Source organism: Oncorhynchus keta, chromosome 29, assembly GCF_023373465.1.
Source record: "Oncorhynchus keta strain PuntledgeMale-10-30-2019 chromosome 29, Oket_V2, whole genome shotgun sequence".
Taxonomy (NCBI): domain Eukaryota; kingdom Metazoa; phylum Chordata; class Actinopteri; order Salmoniformes; family Salmonidae; genus Oncorhynchus; species Oncorhynchus keta.
This window is the reverse complement of record NC_068449.1, coordinates 40,548,107-40,574,428: the sequence shown is the minus strand read 5'-3', so window position 1 is coordinate 40,574,428 and position 26,322 is coordinate 40,548,107. Positions and strand designations below refer to the sequence as shown.

General features: G+C 40.4%; 3 protein-coding genes across 4 annotated transcripts in view; 2 read left to right on the top strand and 1 right to left on the bottom strand.

Annotated features, from left to right (window-relative positions):
• LOC118362896 (guanylate cyclase soluble subunit beta-1-like) overlaps positions 1 to 7,212 on the top strand; it is a 59,676-nt gene extending 52,464 nt beyond the window's left edge. For both annotated transcript variants that reach the window (XM_035743617.2, XM_035743616.2), the window contains exons 12-13: positions 3,544 to 3,698; positions 3,928 to 7,212. In XM_035743617.2, coding sequence (XP_035599510.1) covers positions 3,544 to 3,698; positions 3,928 to 4,060 — 288 coding nt within the window. In that variant the 3' untranslated portion in view covers positions 4,061 to 7,212. The remainder of the gene's footprint in view (positions 1 to 3,543; positions 3,699 to 3,927) is intronic.
• Positions 7,213 to 14,790: 7,578 nt separating this feature from the next.
• Positions 14,791 to 16,813, top strand: LOC118362082 (fatty acid-binding protein, intestinal-like). The gene is made up of 4 exons (XM_035742289.2): positions 14,791 to 14,958; positions 15,357 to 15,529; positions 16,105 to 16,212; positions 16,519 to 16,813. The coding sequence occupies exons 1-4, from the start codon at positions 14,892 to 14,894 to the stop codon at positions 16,567 to 16,569; spliced, it is 399 nt and encodes a 132-aa protein (XP_035598182.1). The 5' UTR covers positions 14,791 to 14,891; the 3' UTR covers positions 16,570 to 16,813.
• A 3,312-nt stretch (positions 16,814 to 20,125) lies between these two features.
• LOC118362895 (inactive ubiquitin carboxyl-terminal hydrolase 53-like) overlaps positions 20,126 to 26,322 on the bottom strand; it is a 47,408-nt gene continuing 41,211 nt past the window's right edge. Inside the window, exon 19 of the mRNA XM_035743615.2 lies at positions 20,126 to 25,814. The gene's annotated coding sequence lies outside the window, so the exon portion shown is untranslated. The remainder of the gene's footprint in view (positions 25,815 to 26,322) is intronic.

The window sequence follows — 26,322 nt, the reverse complement described above, 5'->3', positions numbered from 1 at the left end:
TCAAACACTCAACCTCAGCTCCGTACCACCCTGCCACCAATGGGCTGGCAGAACGCTTTGTGCAAACCCTAAAGCAAGGACTCCGTGCAGCAAAACGAGACGAAGGGACTTTGCAAACAAAACTGGCCAAGTACCTGGCCTCCTACCAAAATACCCCACATGCCACGACAAATGAAAGCCCAGCCGCACTGATGTTCGGGAGGCCTCTCCGCACACAGCTGGACATCATGAAGTCAAACAGGCGCAATGAAGTGCCGAACAAACAAGCCAAGATGCTCTCCCGTGGCCAGGAGGACAGGAAGTGATGGTGCGAGACGACAGAATGGGACCCAGACCTTACCAGGTTCAAGTGAGCCCAGACATAATGTGGCGGCGTCACATTAACCAAATGCATTCCACAGAAAACAGCACAACAATTGAGAGAGAACAGGCACAGAGAGCTCCTGAGAGTGACACACAGGGAACTGTAGAGGACGGTGGGGCAGTAGAGAGACCCCAGGCTGAAAGAAGGGAACGTGTTGATGAAGGTGCTGCTATAGCAGAAGCTATAATGGATCAAGAACACACTGAGGATGTTCAGGAGCCTCCAGACAATCCTAGGCGCTACCCAGAACGAAGGCACCGTCCACCAGACAGACTGGACTTGTAAACAAACAAACAAAAACTAACTCTTCAAATCAAAAGATGCAAAATAACTACAACGAGTTCTGGGAAATGATGTGGTTTGGTAAAAGTAACTCTGATTGTATAAGAGAAGGAATGTTATGTTCTGTTAATTACTGATGTCACCTTTAAGAATGGAGCAAGACCATACAGGATCTTAAAGACCAGGTTTGCGTCTGAAGCTATCCAGACTAAATAAATGATGTTTGTAAATTATATGACAATGGAGGTAACTGTTTGGTTTCTTATCAAAATTCTTAAGTGTTTGTTTGTAGAATGATTAAATTGGTTTCAGACTAGTAGCTCCTGCTTGTGACCAGCATGTGAGGCAATATCTCAGATGTGAGAAGATCATAGCATGCATATATAGTTTGGTGGCCTCCAGAGGAAGGAAAGGTCTTATAAACCTAAAGTTGGATAATCCAAACCTAACCGTTATTCTGCCCTTGAATTGCATTCCCATGCAAATCTAGACAGATAGCTAACAACTAAGTATTAAATAAAACTCCCAAGGCGTGACTTTTCTTGAATTAATATATTGAAAACATTTATGTTGTGAAAAAACAAATATTTTCAGGGCTGAAGTGTGACAAGAAATAACTGCACTGAAAGACCTGCACCATAGCGTTGTTTTTAGCTGCTTCTATGCGTGCAGAACGAATCATCCCCATTAACAAGAAAAGCTCATTGGGAAGAATCAATGGATTTCTTAGAGAAGTACATACAAACAGTCTTGTCTATATATAAATGGAGGCAAGAATTAGTCATCCATTTAGAAACATGTACCATAGCTTCAGTTAACTTGTTGACAACCAATTGTTTATTTTTTGAGTATACATACAGAACTGTATTGTCTGCATACATCTGCATGTTGACTTGTGGGCAAGCAAGTGGGAGATAGATGGTAAACAGAAGGGGGCCTAATATTGACCCTTGTGGGACCCCAATGTTATAGTAAAGAGAGTCTGACTAAGTGTCCCCCAAACGAACCCTTTGACTTTGTTTGCCAGATGGGAATACATCCAACTAATGACTTCAGGTGGACACATTAAGGGAGGATAGTTTGGATAGGAGGACCTCATGATTCACAGTATCAAAGGCCTTTTTAAGATCCAAAAAGACTGCGCTGACTTCACCACCTATGTCCAGTTTAGATTTAATGCACTCCATAAAATAGCAATTGTCTGTTTCAGTAGAATGGTTAGTTCTGAATCCAAATTGCATTTGATGTATGGAGTTGCCCTGAATGAGGTGATCAGTCAGATGACCAGCCATCCATCTTTCAGCTACTTTTGATAGCCCTGGAAGAATGCTTATAAGTCTGTAATTTTCCACCAGTGTTGGGTCACCAGCTTTTAAAACAGGTGTCACTGCAGCAGACTTCCAAGCATTGGGGAAGAACATATTTGATGGACAGATTAACTAGATGTACATTGGGGGCAATCAAAGAATATGTTTGTCTCTTCAGGAATACATTGTCGAGACCAAATACATATTTTGTTCCAGAGCTCCTGAAGAAGCTAATAATACTGTCCACTGCTGACGCTGACATTTCGGGAATTCTGAATATTGGTTTATTATTATCTATGGGAGTGATAACTGTGACCTTGGTTGAAAATCTTTGAGCCAGTTTGAGTCAGGTTGAAATAATCTGATCTGAGTTTTTTCCTGCAAGTTTTGTTTCCCCAGTTTATATTGACATCGCTCTTGAAGATAATCTCCTTCTTATGATCACATTCTTTAAGCAAGGCATTTAGATGGTCTTAAAACAAGATATCAGATGTTGATGGTCGATATAATCCAATAATAGTGAGAGACATTCAGAGGAAGACATTCAGCCCCATACATTCAATGTCATTGATAATATGATACGATTGCATTTAAAGTTATCTTTCATATACATAAGCAATCCACCCTGTCTGCCCTCTCCCCTGTCCCTCCTGAATATGAAATGTCCAGGGACATTAATAAAGGCAGAAATAGGAGAATATTTCTTCAGCCATGTCTCAGAGAAACAGGAAAAAAATCTAGATTAGAGTCGTTCAATAAATGTTTTACCTGTTCACTCTTAGAAATAATTCTATGAATATTCAGAAGACCTCCCAATATTCCTCTAGGCTTGGAACGAGGGTCCCAGAGCATTTTAGCCCGATTAACAGTTTTTAAAAAGTTTCATAGTACAATTTTTTTCTATAAAAAAAAAGCCATGTTAGCGACAGAGGTTATGCTCACATACACAGAATGTCCTTCTCTGAACCAGACAATATAGGTTGCTCAAATATACATTATTTCAATCCTTCATCAATGATTTCGGTCTGGATGGCTAATTAGCGGGACTTTTCTCTACTTCTCTACATCCTCCATATCAGCCTTTTTTTCTGCAGGTGACCTAACTCCAGACTTGGTACCCTGGGCCGCTTGGGTGTATGTTGATTCCGGATTGTTTGAATGAAGGCCAGCATTGATGTTTGGCTGCCTTCTATTGTACTCCCCAAAGAGTTGCGCTGTCTTCGAAGTCCCTTATTAACCTCAAGATTTTCTATTGGGTCATGATTGTTACTGGTCTCAGTAGCTACTTTCCCAGCTTAATTTTTTTTTAGCAATTTTCCTTATTTTTCTCGGAATGAGAGGTCACTGTTGCAGACTCTGGCTCACCAGGTACCAACTCCAATGTTTCATTCACTCTGTCTTTCTCCTTGGGAGACGAGGAATTATCTTCTTCAACCTCAGTCTCACTGAGATCAGTCATTCAGCTGAGATATGTGATCCGTCTGCCCTACTCATGGGGACAGGATTGTTGTCCTGCACATAGTGTTACTTACTCGACCGTGGCTCTATATGGGAAACCCTGTTTTCTTGAGCATCCTCTTCTCTCCCTAGATAACCATTGGGATCCACACAGGAGAGGTGGTAACTGGGGTCATAGGTCAAAGGATGCCCCGCTACTGCCTGTTTGGAAATACTGTCAACCTCACCAGTCGTACAGAAACCACAGGAGAGAAGGGAAAAATCAACATTTCAGAATATACTTACAGGTAAGGAAAATAACGGCTTTATTTAGATGAATGAGACATTGCTGTGAAGTGCTGAACCATCCTTTGTAAGATTGTGCATGGCATGTTATATTACTGTTGCTGACACCTGTATGTGTGTGTCTTGGCGGTTGGGCTAAAGGGGGAAAAAAACACCTTCTTTTGAAGCAGCCTTTGGGAACAACATATTGTTGAATTCTGTGAAAATGTGGGAAATACATTTTGATTTCAGGTGTTTGCAGTCAGCAGAGAATGCTGACCCCCAGTTTCGTTTGGAGTACCGAGGACCCATCACCATGAAAGGCAAGAAGGAGCCCATGAATGTGTACTTTCTGTCGCGCGAAAGTACTGAACACATAGTTTGATCATAAAAGCATTCCCCTTTCCCCAGTGGGCAAAATGCATAAAGGTGTAATTTTGGGGTTCTACTTTGGTTTTATGGGTTGAAGAGATGTCAGATAAACAAATTAGAACCAAGAGAATATGTCCTTTTCTGGTCGCTAAAAAGAGATGTTAAAAAAAAAAACGTTTTTACAATCAAGCATAAAACCGGACCATGACGTACACCTGAACAGTTTTGCTCACTGGGTCACTTGTCAGTTTCAGGAAGCTGCTCTATCTGAAGACATAACAATTTTACCATCTAGAAATATACCTTGTTCTCTCCTTCACCAACAGTTATTCTTATTGTTGGTATGTACAGTTGAAGTTGGAAGTTTACATACACTTAGGTTGGAGTAATTAAAACTAGTTTTTCAACCAGTCCACACATTTCTTGTTAACAAACTATAGTTTTGGCAAGTCAGTTAGTACATCTACTTTGTGTATGACACAAGTAAAATTTTCAACAATTGTTATTTCACTTATAATTCACTGTATCACAATTCCAGTGGGTCAGAAGTTGACATACACTACGTTGACTGTGCCTTTAAACAGCTTGGAAAATTCCAGAAAATTATGGCTTTATAAGCTTCTGATAGGCCAATTGACATCATTTGAGTCAATTGGAGGTGTACCTGTGGATGTATTTCAAGTCCTACCTTCAAACTCAGTGCCTCTTTGCTTGACATCATGGGAAAATGGGAAAATCCAAATAAATCAGCCAATCAGAAAAAATGTAGACATCCACAAATCTGGTTCATCCTTGGGAGCAATTTCCAAATGCCTGTACAAACATTAGTACTCAAGTATAAACACCATGAGACATTCTGTCTCCAAGAGATGACTATCGTTATGTTTGGAGGAAAAAGGGGGAGGCTTGCAAGCCGATGAACACCATCCCAACTCTGAAGCACGGGGTGGCAGCATCATGTTGTGGGGGTGGACTGCAGGAGGGACTGGTGTACTTCACAAACTAAATGGCATCATGAGGTAGGAAAATTATGTGGATATATTGAAGCAACATCTCAAGACATCAGTCAGGAAGTTACAGCATGGTCACAAATGGGTCTTACAAATGGACAATGACCCCAAGCATTTAATTTTTCTTTTTTTTTACCTTTATTTAAACAGGCAAGTCAGTTAAGAACATATTCTTATTTTCAATGACGGCCTGGGAACAGCACCTGTTCAGGGGCAGAACGACAGATTTGTACCTTGTCAGCTCGGGGGTTTGAACTCACAACCTTCCAGTTACTAGTCCAACGCTCTAACCACTAGGCTACGCTGCCGCCCCATAATTCCAAAGCTGTGGCAAAATGGCTTAAGGACAACAAAGTCAAGGTATTGGAGTGGTCATCACAAAGCCCTGACCTCAACCCTGTAGAAAAAGCGTGTGCGAGCAAGGAGGCCTACAAACCTGACTCAGTTATACCAGCTCTGTCCGTATTAAGAGGAATGGGCCAAAATTCACCCACTTTATTGTGGGAAGCTTGTGGAAGGCTACCTGGAACGTTTGACCCAAGTTAAACAATTTAAAGGCAATGCTACCAAAACCTAATTGAGTGTATGTAAACTTCTGACCCACTGGGAATGTGATGAATGAATGAAATAAAAGCTGATATAAATAATTCTCTCTACTATCTGACATTTCACATTCTTAAAATAAAGTGCTGATCCTAACTGACCTAAGACAGGGGATTTTTAATAGGATTAAATGTCAGGAATTGTGAAAAACTGAGTTTAAATGCATTTGGCTAAGGTGTATGTGAACTACCAACTTCAACTGTATGTTTGTTTCAAGTGACAAATGAGTTACATTCATAGGTTTAATTTAGTGTGATATGACACAGATGAAGAACCTTTTTTATGGATATACTGTAGGTACGGGCAGGTATTGAAATACAATGTCATGTATTTTTTTTCTCTATCCATTCCAGCATTTGAAGTAGTATTTTACACTCAAAGTATTCTGTTTTCTATGTATTTATTGACTGATGTTGTATCTGTGCACTGATTGTATTTGTTATTTTCATTTGTGGTGTAACATACATGTATAGGCCAAAATGTATAGTCCAAATCATAATCTCAGCTGTGAATTCCATATTCTGAACACTGAACTTTTGGTATTATGTATTAAACACATTAAATATTTCACTTAACCGTCCAAATATATTTGAACACCAATATGCAGTGTTGTGTAGTTGTGAACTACACGTAGTTCAACAAGTAATTCGACTACATTTTGCAGTAGCTTGGTGGTAGTTGAACTAAATTAAAATCTAGGTAGTGTTTTCAGTAGTTAATGACATTCTTTGCCATGTAGTGGTGTAGCTAACTGCTAGAAGCAAACACTACTCTTTTTGCAAAAATAAAATAAAATATGGGGGAGGTAGGCAAACATTTACTTTCTTTTTCAGACCTCAGACCTGCCTAATTCTCACTTGAAACATAGTTTTTGTGTTTAATAGGCTAAATTACATACTCTGTTAACATATGACCCCAATGTGATCTGTTCATGCAATTTGTAATCTATGACATTTCAGACTTGCGTATCGTAATTTTCACGATTTGGATGTAGAAAACTACTTTTTCAAAGTGACTTGGGCTCCCGAGTGGCGCAACGGTCTAAGGCACTGCATCTCAGTGCTAGAGGCTTCATTACAGACCTTGGTTTGATTCCAGGCTGTACCACAACTGGCCGTGATTGGGAGTCCCATAGGCGGCGCACAATTGGCCCAGGTTCGGGTTTGGCTGGGGTATGCCATCATTGTAAATAAGAATTTGTTCTTATCTGACTTGCCTCGTTAAAAGTTAAGTACTAGATTTGTGCTAGACGTGTGCTCCTAGATTTTTCTCAAGGGTAGATTTAGTGTAGCTTAACTTCTTCCAGTGTGAAGTAATTGGTAGCTTGGTAAACTACTGTCTATTTTCAGAGTAGCTTCACTAACACTGTCAATATGTTGTTCTGTAAGTGTAACATTTATTTTGAACTACACTCACCCAAAATATCTTGTTAATGTGAAAGTGCGTCACAACGTGGATACTAATTGTGCAGGAGAAGACTATTGTTTTTACACAAATTAATTCACTGGTTGTTTCATTTATGATTTTTGTTGAATAAAAAGAGGCTACCAGAGCTGTGGTATTGTTTATTTGAGCAGAGGAATTAGAAAACAGTTCACGCATTTTGAACAAAGTCACTGTTTGCAACTGAAATAGTCAACCTTGCAGAAGCAGAGGAAGTCATTCTTGGTTAATGCGCTCTCAAGTGGCCAGTTGTAGAACTGTTGATACTGACAGATCAGAGCCTTGGCAAGGCTCCATAGCTTTAATTTGTGTTCTGTTGAAATAACAGAGTACACAAAGGAAAGAAATGTTTAGCACCATGTGTCCTACGCTCCCTCCCTCCCACCCACCCACCTTCCCAAATGGTCCTCAATGATTTTAGTTTCTTCCTATCCCAGTATTGAGGTACACATCATATAGATATCTCAATCATTCAATCAAATGTATTTATAAAGCCCTTCTTACATCAGCTGATGTCACAGAGTGTTGTACAGAAACCCAGCCTAAAACCCCAAACAGCAAGCAATGCAGGTCTAGAAGCACGGTGGCTAGGAAAAACTACCTAGAAAGGCTAGAACAGGCTATAAGGGGTGGCCAGTCCTATTCTGGCTGTGCCGGGTGGAGATTATAACAGAACATGGCCAAGATGTTCAAATGTTCATAGATGACCAGCAGGATCAAATATCTACACTACCTTCAACAGTGAAGAGGCGACTCTGGGATGGCCTTCTAGGCAGAGTTGCAAAGAAAAAGAACACAGACACTGGACCGAGGAACTCTGCCTTACAAGGCCAGCATCCCGGAGTCGCCTCTTCACTGTTGACGTTGAGACCGGTGTTTTGCGGGTACTGTTTAATGAGGCTGCCAGTTGAGGATTTGTGAGGTGTCTGTTTCTCAAACTAGACCCTCAATTGTACTTGTCCTCTTGCTCAGTTGTGCACCGTGGCCTCCCTTCTCCTCTTTATATTCTGGTTAGCGCCAGTTTGGGCTGCTCTGTGAAGGGAGTAGTACACAGTGTGGTAAAAGATCTTCAGTTTCTTGGCAATTTCTCGCATGGAATAGCCTTCATTTCTCAGAACAAGAATAGACTGACGAGTTTCAGAAGAAAGGTATTTGTTTCTGGCCATTTTGAGCCTGTAATCGAACCCACAAATGCTGATGCTCCAGATACTCAACTAGTCTAAAGAAGGCCAGTTTTATTGCTAACATAATTACAAAAGGGTTTTCTAATGATCAATTAGCCTTTTAAAATGATCAGCTTGGATTAGCTAACACAACTTGCCATTGGAATAGGGAGTGATGGTTGCTGATACGGGCCTCTGTATGCCTATGTAGATATTCCATAATAAATTGTCCGTTTCCAGCTAAAATACTCAATTACAACATTAACAATGTCTACACTGTATTTCTGATCAATTTGATGTTATTTTAACGGACAGAAAATTAGCTTTTCTTTCAAAAAGAAGGACATTTCTAAGTGACCCCAAACCTTTGAACGATAGTGTACACACGTCAATACAAATGAAAACTCAGGTACGTAATCAATCAGACAACAACATAAATTAAAGCTTGCCATGTCCTATAAAATAAATCAAATAAAATGTTATTGGTCACGTACACACATTCGGCAGATGTTATCGCGGGCAAAGTGAAATGCTTATGTCTCTAGCTCCAACAGTGCTGTCACGTGTGCTCCCTCTCCGGCCTCTAGGTCACCAGGCTGCTCATTCAGGCGCACACGTCACCAATGTTACGCGCATAATGACACTCACCTTGAATCCATCACCTCCGTGATTACCTGCCCTTTATATGTCGCTCCCTTTGGTTTCTTCCCCAGTCGTCATTGTTCCTGTTTCATGTCGGTGTGTTGTTTGTGTCTCTTGTTTTGTTCATTTATTAATTAAATGTATTCACTCCCTGAACTTGCTTCCCGACTCTCAGCGTACATCGTTACAAGTGCAGTAATACCTAACAATACACACAAATTCCCAAAATGATCAAAACAATTATGAGGATGTGGATTTGCCTATTGTGATTTTGATTATCTCCAAAGTGAGACTTTGTAACATGCTAATAACCCATTGATTGTAAAATGGTGAGTTTCGCCTTTTCCGGTGTTCCATGTTTCTGGCAACCAGACAGACATATCCCAGGCATTTGATTCTGCCTTTTCTATTCCTGAACTACCAGAATTGTCCCAAAGATAGCTATCAGTGAGTCATGATTTATACAGTAAATACCTGTGCTATATGGGATAGTGCATAAACAATACCATCCAAACAGTCTGCTATATGTGCAAACCAAAATATATGTTCATGAGTTGCAGCGGTATGCTGGCATCTTCCACATTAAGGGGTCAACTTGGGAGTAGAATTTAGCCAGTTTGGCATTAGTATAATGACTTCTTTGTATCACTTTGAAGTGTGTATGAACTTCCCTGGTACAGTGCATTTTTGTTATGTTTCAACCTTATTCTACAATCTTGGCACACCTGTATTTGTGGAGTTTCTCCCATTCTTCTCTGCAAACCCTCTCAAGCTCTGTCAGGTCGGAATGAGGGAGCGTCACTGCACAGCTATTTTCAGGTCTCTCCAGAGATGTTTGATTGGGTTCAAGTCCAGGCTCTCGCTGGGCCACTCAAGGACATTCAGAGACGTGTCCAGAAGCCACTCCTGCATTGTCTTGGCTGTGTGCTTAGGGTCATTCTCCTGTTGGAAGGTAAATTATCACCCCAGTCTGAGGTCCTGAGCGCTCTGGAGCAGGTTTTCATCAAGGATCTCTCTGTACTTTGCTCCGTTCATCTTTCCCTCGATCCTGACTAGTCTCCTAGTCCCTGCGGCTGAAAAACATCCCCACTGCATGATGCTACCACCACCATGCTTCACCGTAGGGATGGTGCCAGGTTTCCTCCAGACGTGACACTTGGCATTCTGGCCAAAGAGTTCAGTCTTGGTTTCATCAGACCAGAGAATCTTGTTTCTCATGGTCTGAGAGTCCTTTAGGTGCCTTTTGCCAAGTTCCAAGTGGGCTGTCATGTGCCTTTTACTGAGGAGTGGCTTCCGTCTGGCCACTCTACTATAAAGACCTGATTTGTGGAGTGCTGCAGAGATGGTTGTCCTTCTGGAATGTTCTTCCATCTCCACAGAGGAACTCTGAAGCTCTGTCAGAATGTCACCTCCCTGACCAAGGCCTCTCCCCCCAATTTCTCACTTCCTAGAGCAGCTAGCTCTAGGAAGAGTCTTAGTGGTTCCAAACTTCTTCCTTTTAAGGAATGAAGGAGGCCACTGTGTTTGGGATCCTTCAATGCTGAAGACATTTTTTGGTACCCTTCCCCAGATCTCGACACAATCCTGTCTCGGAATTCTACAGACAATTCCTTCAACCTCATGGCTTGTTTTTTGCTCTGACATGCACTGTCAACTGTGAGACCTTATATAGACAGGTGTGTCCCTTTCCAAATCCAATGTCCAATCAATTGAATTTACCACAGGTGGACTCCAATCAAGTTGTAGAAACATTTCAAGGTTGATCAGTGGAAACAGGATGCACCTGAGCTCAATTTTGAGTCTCATAGTAAAGGGTCTGAACTTATGTAATTAAGTTTTTTTTCTCTCTCTTTTTTTTCGGTGCAATAAATAAATAAATACTTATTTCGCTTTGTTATTACGGGGTATTGTGTGTAGATTGATGAGGAAGACATGTACCTTAATCCATTAGAATAAGGCTTTCAAAGGGTCTGAATACTTTCCGAATGCACAGGGAGGCCTTTATGAAATGAGTCACATATTTTTGCCCTCCTGATGTGTGACTCAGGTTGTGACCCTGAAGTTGAGTCTCTGGTGTTATCCATCAGCACCAAAGATAACCTGAGGGGTCTCTCAGTCTGTCATATTGCTTAGCCTTTAGATAAGCAACACCAAATAGGATGGCAGATATTATACTTTTATAGTGTAACTCAGGCCATGATTTAATCCGATCGTTCCTTGTCAACAATGAACCCTTAAGGCAATGTTCCCGCGTTTGCAGAGACAAAATTCACTGCCAATTCTGCATATGTTGGCTCAATCGGAAATTACCTTTCAAATTGTGCATTGTCGAAAAAGCGCAATCGGGTCGGTCTTAGTATTTTCTCCATTCACCATCTCCTGTAACCGATATATCTCAATAAGCAACTAAATTAAATAAAAAAAATAGTAAAATGTTTTAAACCAGATGTGCACATTTATCAGCTTTACAAACATTCATATGAAGTATTATTGTGTTTCAATGTTTCAATTCCCCTTTAATGTGCTGTGATTCACAATTTATAAAAGCACTCACACTTCTGAGTTATCTCGTTGCAGGTTTTCATGGGAATAATTCGATAACTTCAAAGAAAATAAAAACCAGCACGCTGTTCTTGCTAGTGTGACTTATTCATTCAAGCTTAGACTACGTGGCGTACTCTTGGCCTTTCTTCTGAGCTTTTTATGTGTCGCGCTCAAATGCAATTGGATGCTTGATATCGAAATCATTATTAAAATGATTTACACATAATCAATATGGCCTTTCCATATTGATGCCTATCACTACTACTGAGTATAATGCTGTTAATGATTAACCTCCCACATCTACGTTGTTGAGTAATGTTCCCTTGATTGATTACATCACCACAGCTAAAATAGAAAGGTATCTTCCAAAAACAGCTTCTTTGAGGTGTATGTAAAGGTCATGTGAAGTTTGCTAATTTCAAACGGTGTCCAGAAGGATCTCTTAGGATGACAGTTGTGTCATGTCTGCATATTGTATAGTACTCGTTAATTCATTCATTTCGAGACTTCTGGACTAAATCAGTGTGTACCATGGTGAATATGGTACAATTCTTTATTGGAAAGAACCTGACATACTGTAGGTAGCATACACGTTTGAAATGGTGAGAGACAGGGAATCATTTTTTCTATCTATTAACCTATATTTTCATTTTAAAGAAAGCTACACAAATTTGTAGAAATGGACAGTAAGAAACACAGCAACCCAGTGCCACACAAACATCAATCTATTCATTACAGCCAATGTTCTCCTACACGGCAGATTATTTCCCCCATTGGCTCTTATTGTGGCAGACCACCTAAACTGAGGGCATCTTACCAGAAAAGATCATCTGCTATTCTCCTATAGGAAAGTAAAGACGTCACAAGAAGTCATCTGTTAGGGCCAACACTATCCCTGTGCAATATTAACTGACAGCTACAAAGGTCATCATTTTTTAGGTGAAGTAGTGGGAAGATTATTAAGGTTAAAGTCTTAATAGAATCAAACCTTATCAGAGATGCAGATGATTAAAAAATATTTTCACTGAGGTCAATGTCTGTGGGTTGTAATTTCAGTAGGATAACCACTTAGCGGAGGTAGCTAAATTGTGGTTATCTGTACATTAATGTTATGACCCCTTTCACATACAACAAGGAGATCCATTGAGAAAGCATTTTAGTTATATAGAGTCATCATATATTTAGTCCATGGACTAAATAGGGACATTTGATCTGCAGGCAGGATGACACTACATACAATCCAAACCAAAGAGACAATATAAACTATACATCATGTAAAATAAATAAACAATATATATATACAGCACATTGCTATTGAAAAAATATACATGATTAGGAAGAAATAGTAAAAATATCAAATTAAATCATTTGAGGTGATTGGTTTAAGGTTTACTTGATTGAAAAAACACATTTATAAAGGTGTTTAAATGTAGTTTATGAACTGTTATTTATTAGTTTATGGATGAAATACTTATACATTCATGTTTTAAGTGTAACCAAAATATGGCCATATAACCACAAAATCTGGTCACAATGTGGTCACAGTGGACTGATAAAAGACACATTTTAATGCCAAGTATAGGTATGGCAAATTTTGATCAGATTATGGTGATTGGATCATCTTGACCGGATGACGACAACCACACACGTGAGCACCAGGTACAAACAGGGCTTTTAGTTTGTACGTGGCCATGAATCTCATCCAACTCCAGATAGAGTTGATGTGAGTAGTGGGAAGGAATGAACTCATCAATCTTTCACCTACCTTTCACCTACATTCTTGTGCTGTCCATTTCCTGAAAAGTTTCCATTGTGGAGATACAAGGTTTTCTTACAAATAAACAACAGAAGCCAGCTGAGTGAATTAGTCTCTCTTTAAAATGTCTGTCTTCCAAATATCATCTGGTGGGTGATGACACAGTGGCCATTTTTGCACCAGGAAGTTCGCCACACAACAGCTAACAAACACACAAATGCAATACACATGTTTATTACCACTCCCAAAATAAGAACTGCTTTAGTATTTAAATTGTGTGATTGTTAGATGAGTGGTGAAGTTTCTGAGTGGTGATCTTTCTGGTGCAAAAATGACTGCAGTGGCATCACCCACCAGATGAGATTTGAAAGAGAGTAATGTGAAAGTGGCTGCAGCAGGGAGCAAGTTGGGGGATACTGTGATAAGATCCAGAGGCCCATTGTGAGGCCCCTTTTTTTAAGGTATCTGTGACCAACAGATGCATATCTGTATTCCCAGCCATGTGAAATCCATAGATTAGGGTCTAATGAGTTTATTTCAATTAACTGATTCCTTCATTTGAACGGTCATTCAGTAAAATCTTTGAAATTGTTTCAAGTTACGTTTATATTTCTGTTCAGTTGTCACAGCCGTCGAAAGAAGTAGACCAAAGTGCAGCGTGGTGAGCGTACATTTTCCTTTTATTTAAAATGTTGCCAACAAAACAACAAACATAGAAACAACCGTGAAGCTTACAGGGCTATAGTGCCACTAACAAAAGTCAACTACCCACACTGAAAGGAGGGGGGAAAAAAGGGCTACCTAAGTATGATTCCCAATCAGAGACAATGATAGACAGCTGTCCCTGATTGAGAATCATACCCGGCCAAAACATAGAAATAAAGAAACATAGAAAACAAAACATAGAATGCCCACCCCACATCACACCCTGACCTACCAAATAGAGAAACATAGTGACATCAGTATATAATGACATACATATAACCAAAGATAAAATTATATGACTCGTTTCTGAAAGTTAGTCCCACACATTTTCAATTTTCAATTGCTCACCTCTCACTTTAGACCCCTTTCAGCACAAATAACCAACCGACCCTAAAAGTGTGTGAGAGAGAGAGTAGGAGAGAGAAAGAGAGAGAGAGAGAGAGAGAGAGAGAGAGAGAGAGAGAGAGAGAGAGAGAGAGAGAGAGAGAGAGAGAGAGAGAGAGAGAGAGAGAGAGAGAGAGAGGGAGAACGGGGCAGGGGAGGGGCAATATCTCCTAAAGAGAGCGAGAGAGAGAGAAAATGGGGTTAGGAGACATAATTTTAACTAATAATTGATGTTTGTTTTTCAGAGGCTGTGATCAGACGATTCCAAGGTACCACCAAGGGGCAGCTTGGGACAGTAATACATTGTTAAATTGCTGAGCTCCGCTACTACCACTACTACACTACTACTACCACTACTACACTACTACTACTACTACTACTACTACTACTACTACTTGTCTACTACTACTACTACTGCCACTACTTGTCTTACTACCACTACTACACTATGAGCTTTACACAGCCACATCAGCATATGAGATAGGGGAGAGTGATAAGAGAGTGAGCTAACACGGGACATGGTTTAAAAGGCCAGGTGGTAGGCTAAGGCAGGTCACTCCTTAGAGTAGAGCCAGTCCAACCCTTCCAGCAACCATGACCTACAACGGCACTTGGAAAGTAGACCGCAGCGAGAACTATGAGAAATTCATGGAGCAGATGGGTAAGAGATTGATCGTTTTTGGAAAATTTGTTTTGGGGGAAAGACTTTTGGGCACAAATGGCACAAATGCATTTGAAAGCAAAGACAAGTAGGCCTACAAAATGTATACATGAACAGGCATACAAAGTGCATTTAAGAAATAATGCAAATAATGTCAATTCACGTTTTCTACCACAGGCAAATTCAGTGTTTGTATAAAAGCTATTTTTAATGCATTAAATGCCTTTAGATTAGAGGACTGTGTGTGCACCTTGCACCTAAGGCACTGTCAAATGAATGCATCATCTCTAGCCAGGCGCTGCACTGTTGTACATGCAGATGAAATATCTTGTATAGTTGTTTGCGCATGGTTCAATGAGATTTGGTGTTGGACACGTGGATTGTGTGTCTGTTCACAGAAGTCAACATGGTCAAGAGGAAGCTGGCCGCTCACGATAACCTCAAGATCATCCTTGAACAAACTGGAGACAAGTTTGTCGTGAAGGAGTCCAGTACTTTCCGCACGCTGGATTTGGAATTTACCCTGGGAGTCACCTTTGAGTATGCCCTTGCAGATGGGACAATGATATCAGTAAGCAATGCATTTATACAGTATTATATAGTATTATGTTATTGCTGCCATACAGACAATAGCTGTGGAAGAGCCTAGGCATAGTTGTTATGTTGAAGCATAGTGTATTCCCAGGATAATAAATTAGTAACAATATAATTGAATGGGTGCATACCACAATTCCACATATTTTATTCCTATCTGTTATTTCCAATCACAAAAGTTTATTGCATTATTTTTCTGTGCTCAAAAGCTATTGAGAAGCTATTCAGTACTTGATAATGAATTGCGAAGTACAAGGCAATTATTCTTACTCAATGAAACAGTTCAGTACCATTGGCTATGTTCCAATGTGTCCACACTAGGATACCGGATAGAACACATTCACAATCCATTTCTTTATTGTGTACAGTATACTATTGTGCATATAAAGTATAACCACAGGCCTGATGAAGTGTAAAACCTTTCAGCAACTAGATGAATATGATATGATCTTTTGAGATGTGCAGCATGACTGCAACAACGATTACCTGGAATGTTGCCACTTGATTCTTGGACCATTATCATGATGAATTATTTGACCTTTCACCCCTCAGGGTTCATGGGGCATGGAAGGAGACATGATGAAAGGTACATTCACCAGAAAGGACAATGGAAAGGTGCTGACAACTACTAGAGCCATTGTTGGAGAGGAACTTGTACAGGTTAGTTACCCTCTCTGGAAAATGTTTTACACACCCTTAATGAAAACCTCCATAAAACTTATGTACACTTTTGAAGAAGAAAACAGGCAGCAGACCTTGGCCAAAGTACAAATCAAATGCTTGAAAGTACCCATGTTGGGACTATTCTATTGGTTCAATTGTACATGGCAAACCAAATCAAGTGCAGCATTTGACAGAAGTGTTTGTCATGGATATGAATTTGAACCAGGTCTGGTTGTAAGATATTTTTGTTGTCATAAAATATATATATATATATACTGTATATATATACTCTTCCTCCAACAGAGTTACAGCTACGATGGAGTCGAAGCCCAGAGATTTTTCAAGAGGGGTTAGAGGAAACCGATCAACCAATCCAACCGCTAAGAACAAGAAGTGTTACCTTCAAATCCAGAATGATACCATTGTGACACTGAACATTTTACAACCTTTCCTAAGCCATTGGACCACTTCAGGTCTTTGTAACACCAACATAATTATTAGCTGTACAAAAGTAACTATTTGTAATAGAAATGTATAAAGCATGTTTGATTTGCACTTCAAGTTTTGATATTTTAAGAAGTAAACACGTTTAATTATTTATGGAGTCATTTTCTGAATTTCTCAATGTGCACATAATGTATACAGATATTTATGAATATTCACAATTTAGATGAGTACAAGCACAGTACTGCAATACGCTATTGCCAATGACTGACTCACTGTTGGCAATCATCAATGGAAATCAAGTGACTTCATAAACCAGAGGCATACAAAACACGTTTAGTGATTGCATAATTTAAAGTTTATTAAACAATGAATAAATATAAATGCATAGGCATCTCCAAAAATATAAAGTGTGCACAGTCAGCTCTACTGTACATGTTTATTTATAAATGGAACCTGTTCAACTTTCTCATGGAAAAAAAATGCAAAGGCACTCCAGATAGCAGAGCAATATATACGAAGTCCATACTCCCAAAAATAGCCTGTGAGAAGCAAGACTTACATAAATGAATAATAAACTGTATAATACATTAATCATTTAATGTAAAGCATTGAAATAACCAACTTTACAACAAGCAAATAAAAACACTACCAGTGAGAACTGGGGACACATTTTCATGTTGAGCTACATTAAAAAATATAAATGGGGATTCAAACAGTATTTCAACAGCCCAGGAACATTAGTGAACAAATACTATGACATCCATTTTTATTGGAAGGTCCCAGTTTGTTGAGTCTTACCCCAAATTATTTGAAAGCAAAAATGTCAATAATTATTTTACCATTACAAAATGTTTATTTTACTAGAAGTAATGGCAAAACCGTGAATTTCAAAGCAGCATGCATTTAAATGACAGTACACAATTGGATTATGAGTCAAATAAATAGCATAATCCATAAAGAAAAATAAATGTTGTTTTGCTAACTGAAAAATGACAGCCAAGATGCTAAGTATTCAATAGCTTTTTTCTCGTTAAGATTTTTGCCCATAGACGCTGCACTACATTTTATGCCGATGAGTCAACATGTAGGACCTGAAACGTGAACAATTCTAATATCAGGAATATTGACTTGCATTGAATTTGTGCCATACATGCTAAAAAGTTTGGAGACAGTGGCCAGTTAAACAAAACCAAAGCATGGATTGCTGTCTTACCTTGTCCATAGACTGCATAGACCAACATGTAATTTTGTAATTTGGGTGAACTATCCCTGTAAATTATTTTACTGAAAGTACCAGGGTACTCTGGGACGTGGGGCAAGATTCAGACTCAAGTTTTGTTAATGCTTCTGCCCAACCATGCAATTGCTGTATCTGTTATTTGCACATATTGCAAATGGATAGAGGAACATTGCAATTAAAATAAATCATTATGTTCATATTTTTTTTTTTTGGGGGGGGGGTTATCATTTAATTTACACAACATGCCTACCACTTTGAAAATACAATATATTTGTTATTGTGAAACAAACAAGAAATGAGACAAAAAAATGGAAAACTTGAGTGTGCATAACTATTCACCTCCCCAAAGTGAATTCTTTGGGGGGAGGTGAAAAAAAAAGTTGAACCTCCGTCCCAGTCTCAAATCTCTGGCAGACTGAGACAGGTTTCTCTCAAGAATTTCCCTGTATTTAACGCCATCCATCATTCCTTCAATTCTGACCAGTTTCCCAGTTCCTGCCGATGAAAAACATCCCCACAGCATGATGCTGCCACCACCATGCTTCACTGTGGGGATAGGGTTCTCGGGGTGATGAGAGGTGTTGGGTTTATGCCAGACATAGCGTTTTCCTTGATGGCCAAAAAGCTTCGTTTTAGTCTCATCTGACCAGCGTACCTTCTTCCATGTGTTCGGGGAGTCTCCCACATGCCTTTTGGCGAACACCAAATGTGTTTGCTTATTTATTTCTTTAATGGCTTTTTTCTTCTTCTGGCCACTCTTTTGTAAAGCGCAGCCCTGTGGAGTGTACGGCTTAAAGTGGTCTTATGGACAGATACTCCAATCTCCCCTGTGGAGCTTTGCAGCTCCTTCTGGGTTATCTTTGGTCTCTTTGTTGCCTCTCTGATAAATGCTCTCCTTGCCTGGCCCATGATTTTTGTGGGCGGTCCTCTTGGCAGGTTTGTTGTGGTGCCATAATCTTTCCAATTTTTAATAATGAATTTAATGGTGCTCCGTGGGAAGTTCAATGTTTCGTATATTTTTTTATAACCCAACCCTGATCTGCACTTCTCCACAATGTTGTCCCTAACCTGTTTGGAGAGCTCCTTGGTCTTTATGGTGCTGCTTGCTTGGTGGTGCCCCTTGCTTAGTGGTGTTGCGAACTCTGGGGCCTTTCAGAACGGGCGTAGAAATATATATATATATATATATATATATATATATATATATATATACACACTGAGATCATGTGACAGATCATGTGACACTTAAATAAAGTTCACCTGTAGACAGTTTAACTAATTATGTGACTTCTGAAGGTAATTGGTTGCACCAGATCTTATTTAGGGGCTTCATTGCAAAGGGGGTGAATACATACGCACGCACCACTTTTCCGTTTTTTTATTTTTTGAAACAAGTAATTATTTTCATTTCACTTTACCAATTTGAACTATTTTGTGTATGTCCATTACATGAAATACAAATAAAAATATATTTAAATTATAGTTTGTTATGCAACAAAATAGGAAAAACGCCAAGGTGATGAATGCTTTTGCAAGGCACTGTACGTATCCCCAGTTAACCGCAAGTGGTTTTGTCCATTGATGACTTAAATACCATAAAACCACGATGTAGCTCTGTTGCATTTTTTTTTTACAACAGGCAATGGAGTTGAGATATCTGGAATGTGCCATTTTCCTCTCACAAAGAAGCACTTTGCATGAGCGAACGACCTATAACATTTTCAATATGTAATGGCAAGTGATCCAAGGCAATGTCCAAATGCTGCAAAATTGCAACATAAATCATGAGCTGCAGTGTTCAGAAATCCCCATGGATAAAGTACCATCCCACCTATATAAAATAAGCAAAAGTGTCACTCTGTGGGAAGAAAATGTCACCCATAAAGTGTTAAACTATGAAGTGTTAAAGGTTCAATGCAGCCACTCAATATCAACGAGTTTCTGTGATTGTTCTCAATTAAAATGGTCAAAAAGAAACAAAAATAGCTTGTTAGGAAATAGCAATTTCTCAAGCAAGACATTTCCTAGGACTGTCTGGAAGTGTTTGACTGGGGAGGGGAAAACTACAAAAACTACAAAATTATGTTTCTGCTGTTAATGGCATAGAGATTTGGAACTCTCTTTCTTATTGGTCTAAAAACTAATTTACCGCATGGGGACGTCACCATGGAAGGCCAAAACTCCCTCTCACCAAAACTTTGAGAAATTTCAAACAGCTCAAAACAGCTCTTACACTATAATTATCACAATTTTACAGTATTATTCCAACCTCATAGTTTGGAAATATATATAGAACACGGGAAAAATCTACACTGGGCCTTTTATCACCAAAACTGAAGCCATTTCCCATTGGGTTATTTACCTAACATGTAGGCGGGTAGCCTAGTGGTTAGAGCATTGGTCCAGTAACCAAAAGGTTGCTGGATCGAGTCCCCGAGCTGACAAGGTACAAATCTGTCATTCTGCTCCTGTACAAGACAGTTAACCCACTGTTCTCCAGTAGGCTGAATTTGTCCTTAACTGACTTAAGACTACTTAAAAAATAAATAATGTATTCCTATTTTCCAATCACAATGTGAAATATCAAAATGATTTATGTAAAAAAAAAACATGAAAATAAGTAGAAGTTATTGTTCCTGGTTTTTGACAGGAAATGACCCGACTTATACAATGAAAACGGTATAAAATGAATTCTAATGTGAATGATATTTGTTTGGCTTCATTCAAAAACATCTAGAGGACAACTTGCTATCATCTTTATCAAAATTGTAATAAATTGCACCTTAAATTGCGATACTATGGGTCTCATTGACAAAAACATATTGACACAATCATGCTCGCATAGTGTCCCACACCTTGGCCCGGATTGAATCTGATCGCAGGTTATAGGCATTGACAAAAACATATTGACACCATCATGCTTGCATACATTAGTATTCCACACCTTGGGACACTATGCTAATATTCAGATTGAGACAACATTATCAGCACTTACCGTGAATAGGATCTCCGTGAATGTGGGAACATTGCCTTTAAAAGCTACAATGTCTATAACCCGTGATCATATTGAATCCCTACCGTTATCTTCACTGAATAAACAAATAATAATAATGACAACTTAAAAGGTTATTTTCACTGTTTTCAGACTCTATTTTTTCCACTTACTCTGAAAGTAGTCTACAGAGCCAGATAAACTGTCACCCACAGCTTTGATTTGTTTAAATAGCCACTACTAACAATGGGAGTGATAGGGGCAAGCTCACCATGTTCAACATTGCACGACAAAATCAACTTAAATACCTTCAAATCAGTGGTGTGAAGGTGAATGGCAAGGCACTGGAGTGACAAACCACCTTTGCTGTCTTTGCCTAGCTGGTTCCCTCTCTCCACTGGTATTCTCTTTGATCCAATTACTGGGGCTAAGTCACTGACTTCCCATGCCGTCCCTAGGAGGGGTCTAGCTTTTTTCACTATTCTCGACGTCATCTTCGTGTCCGTTTTTGCACCCCTTGGGCTCGTGCGGTGGGGGAGATATTTTCGGACTATACTCCGCCTTGTCTCAGGGTAGAAAGTCGGTGGTTTGTTTATATCCCTCTGGTGGTGTGGGGGCTTTGGTAAAGTGGGTGGGGTTATATCCTGCCTCGTTGGCCCTGTCCGGGGGTTTCGTCGAACAGGGCCCCCGACCCCCCCGTCTCAGTCTCCAGTATCTATGCTGCAATAGTCTATGTGCCGGGGGGCTAGGGTCAGTCTGTCCTATCTGGTGTAATTCTCCTGTCTTATCAGGTGTCCTGTGTGATTTTAAGTATGCTTCCTCTAATTCTCAAATCTCTCTCTCGCTTTCTCCCCTCCCAGAGAACCTGAGCCCTAGGACCATGCCTCAGAACTAACTGACCTGGCGACTCCTGGCTGTCCCCATCCCCAGTCCACCTGGTTGTGCTGCTGATCAAGTTTCTGCTGTTCTGCCTGGAACCCTGACCTGTTTATCGAACCGGTTACCTTATGCCGGATCTACTCTTTCAACAATCTCGACCTGTGAATGCTCGGGCATGAAAAGCCAACTGAGATTTACTCCTGAGGTGCTGACCTGTTGCATCCTCTATGACCACTGTGATTAATGTTTGACCCTGCTGGTTATTTATGAACGTTTTAACATCTTGAAGAACAATCTGGCCTTAAAGGCCATGTATTCTTATAATCTCCACCCGGCACATTCAGAAGAGCACTGGCCACCCCTCAAAGCCTGGTTCCTCTTCTTCCTAGGTTCATGCTTTTACATCAGCATTGCTTGCTTTTGGGGTTTTAGGCTGGGTTTCTGTATACACACTGTGACATCTGCTGATGTAAAAAGGGCTTTATAAATACACTGCTCAAAAAAATAAAGGGAACACTAAAATAACACATCCTAGATCTGAATGAATGAAATATTATTATTAAATACTTTTTTCTTTACATAGTTGAATGTGCTGACAACAAAATCACACAAAAATTATCAGTGGAAATCAAATTTATCACCAATTTACGCAGACGACACCATTCTATATACTTTCGGCCCGTCATTGGACACTGTGCTATCTAACCTCCAAACGAGCTTCAATGCCATACAACACTCCTTCCGTGGCCTCCAACTGCTCTTAAACCCTAGTAAAACCAAATGCATGCTTTTCAACCGATCGCTGCCTGCACCCGCATGCCCGACTAGCATCACCACCCTGGATGGTTCCGACCTTGAATATGTGGACATCTATAAGTACCTAGGTGTCTGGCTAGACTGCAAACTCTCGTTCTAGACTCATATCAAACATCTCCAATCGAAAATCAAATCAAGAGTCGGCATTCTATTCCGCAACAAAGCCTCCTTCACTCACGCCGCCAAGCTTACCCTAGTAAAACTGACTATCCTACCGATCCTCGACTTCGGCGATGTCATCTACAAAATTGCTTCCAACACTCTACTCAGCAAACTGTATGCAGTTTATCACAGTGTCATCCGTTTTGTCACTAAAGCACCTTATACCACCCACCACTGCGACTTGTATGCTCTAGTCGGCTGGCCCTCGCTACATATTCGTCGCCAGACCCACTGGCACCAGGTCATCTACAAGTCCATGCTAGGTAAAGCTCCGCCTTATCTCAGTTCACTGGTCATGATGGCAACACCCATCCGTAGCACGCGCTCCAGCAGGTGTATCTCACTGATCATCCCTAAAGCCAACACCTCATTTGGCCGCCTTTCGTTCCAGTACTCTGCTGCCTGTGACTGGAACGAATTGCAAAAATCGCTGAAGTTGGAGAATTTTATCTCCCTCACCAACTTCAAACATCAGCTATCTGAGCAGCTAACCAATCGCTGCAGCTGTACATAGTCTATTGGTAAATAGCCCACCCATTTTCACCTACCTCATCCCCATACTGTTTTTATTTATTTACTTTTCTGCTCTTTTGCACACCAATATCTCTACCTGTACATGACCATCTGATCATTTATCACTCCAGTGTTAATCTGCAAAATTGTAATTATTCGCCTACCTCCTCATGCCTTTTGCACACATTGTATATAGACTCCCCTTTTTTTCTACTGTGTTATTGACTTGTTAATTGTTTACTCCATGTGTAACTTTGTGTTGTCTGTTCACACTGCTATGCTTTATCTTGGCCAGGTCGCAGTTGCAAATGAGAACTTGTTCTCAACTAGCCTACCTGGTTAAATAAAGGTGAAATAAAAAATAAATAAAAATAAAAACAAGTCAAAATGAGGCTCAGTAGTGTGTGTGGCCTCCACATGCGTGTATGACCTCCCTACAATGCCTTGGCATGCTCCTGATGAGGTGGCGGATGGTCTCCTGAGGGATCTCCTCCCAGACCTGGCTAAAGCATCCGCCAACTCCTGGACAGTCTGTGATGCAACGTGGCGTTGGTGGATGGTGCGAGACATGATGTCCCAGATGTGCTCAATTGGATTCAGGTCTGGGGAACGGGCGGGCCAGTCCATAGCATCAATGCCTTCCTCTTGCAGGAACTGCTGATACACTCCAGCCACATGAGGTCGAGCATTGTCTTGTATTAGGAGGAACCCAGGGCCAACCGCACCAGCATATGGTCTCACAAGGGATCTCATCTCGGTACCTAATGGCAGTCAGGCTACCTCTGGCGAGCACATGGAGGGCTGTGCGGCCCCCCAATGAAATGCCACCCCACACCATGACTGACCCACCGCCAAACCGGTCATGCTGGAGGATGTTGCAGGCAGCAAAACGTTCTCCACGGCGTCTCCAGACTCTGTCACATCTGTCACGTGCTCAGTGTGAACCTGCTTTCATCTGTGAAGAGCACAGGGTGCCAGTGGCGAATTTGCCAATCTTGGTGTTCTCTGGCAAATGCCAAACGTCCTGCACGGTGTTGGGCTGTAAGCACAACCCCCACCTGTGGCCCTCATACCACCCTCATGGAGTCTGTTTCTGATCATTTGAGCAGACACATGCACATTTGTGGCCTGCTGGAGGTCATTTTGCAGGGCTCTGGCAGTGCTCCTCCTGCTCCTCCTTGCACAAAGGCTGAGGTAGCGGTCCTGCTGCTGGGTTGTTGCCCTCCTACGGCCTCCTCCACGTCTCCTGATGTACTGGCCTGTCTCCTGGTAGCGCCTCCATGCTCTGGATACTACGCTGAGAGACCGAGCAAACCTTCTTGCCACAGCTCGCATTGCCATCCTGGATGAGCTGCACTACCTGAGCCACTTGTGTGGGTTGTAGACTCAGTCTCATGCTACCACTAGAGTGAAAGCACCGCCACCATTCAAAAGTGACCAAAACATCAGCCAGGAAGCATAGGAACTGAGAAGTGGTCTGTGGTCACCACCTGCAGAACCACTCCTTTATTGGGGGTGTCTTGTTAATTGCCTATAATTTCCACCTGTTGTCTATTCCATTTGGCACAACAGCATGTGAAATGTATTGTCAATCAGTGTTGCTTCCTAAGTGGACAGTTTGATTTCACAGAAGTGTGATTGACTTGGAGTTACATTGTGTTGTTTAAGTGTTCCCTTTATTTTTTAGAGCAGTGGATAATTGATTGATTGATGTTACTTAGAGGTGATTTTGCCACAGATTCTGAACATAGTGAGCTTTCCCCTATCATTCCTTTTACTTTTTGGTTGGCAGTGGCTAAAGTTGGTCAAGTTAGCAGTGGTTGAAATAAATGTCTCTCCATGCATGTACTTTTTATGTCTCTCATGGCCTATAAAGTACATGCATGGTACTGTACGTGGACAAATGGAGGCAGGTCCCCCAAAAAGTGAAGATATAATTGAAGTAGACCCAATAACATAAACCAATTGGAATTTGTCGGTTGGATACAAATGTAAAGTATGCCATGCGCATGCTCATACTCTACACATCACTATTGTTACCTCTTTATAAGTCCTCATGCAGGTTGGCTAACATTGTAACAGTTGTCTATTCAGCAGGATAACAAGTATGCAAACACAATGTTAGTGTTTGTATTCTGTGATTGCTGAATTTGGTGGTCATATTCGGAAATAAAATTTGTGTTGGCCACACAATCAGGGATGCACATTACCTTAAACCAAAAGATACACCTCTTGATCCCAGAGGTCAATGTCACACTGTAGCAAGTGTATATTCAACAGGTTATCATTATATTCTACTGTAATATGCCTTGGACTGCCCTTTCCAACTTCCAACTCTTCTATCAACATACATAAACATTTTTCTCTCTGACAGTGGACTATCAAACTATCTTTACTTCAAAATACATATAAGTACTTCTGTAACCCCACAGTGCATCAGTGATTTGGCATTTGACACTGATTTCAATTGAAGTTCTAGGAGCAACACCTTTCCAGTCAGCAGACTCTTTGGCATCCAGTTCAATAGATTATTTTCCATGGACATCAGACCTATGAGTAAGAAGAGGACATTAGATTACTATGATATGGATCATACTGTATGTGTACGCCATGAATACATCCATGAGTACATTTCCAAGAAAGAAATGCCATTTAGCAGACACTTTTATCCAAAGCATACGTAAATTGTTTATGGGTTAATTGCCTTGCTCAGGAGTAGAAGGACAGATGTTTAGCTTGGCAGCTCGGGATTTGTATAGCAACCATTCATTACTGGCCCAACGCTCTAACCACTAGGCCCACTGTCCTGTGTTCAAAGCACAATGCTCTACCAGCTAAGCTACAGAGGCCCACATTACCAATGTGCTATAGAGCTTGTTACTAAAAACATTTCTGGTCCTTATACACTTCTTGTACTGCAGACTTGGGTAAAATATATAATGTAAAATATTTTCAAATACATGGGAGTTTCATTTCATTTGGTTGAGTACAATGAAACCAACACAACAGTAAAAGAAGTGCACCACGCAAACTAAATATTTCTGATGAACATATATTT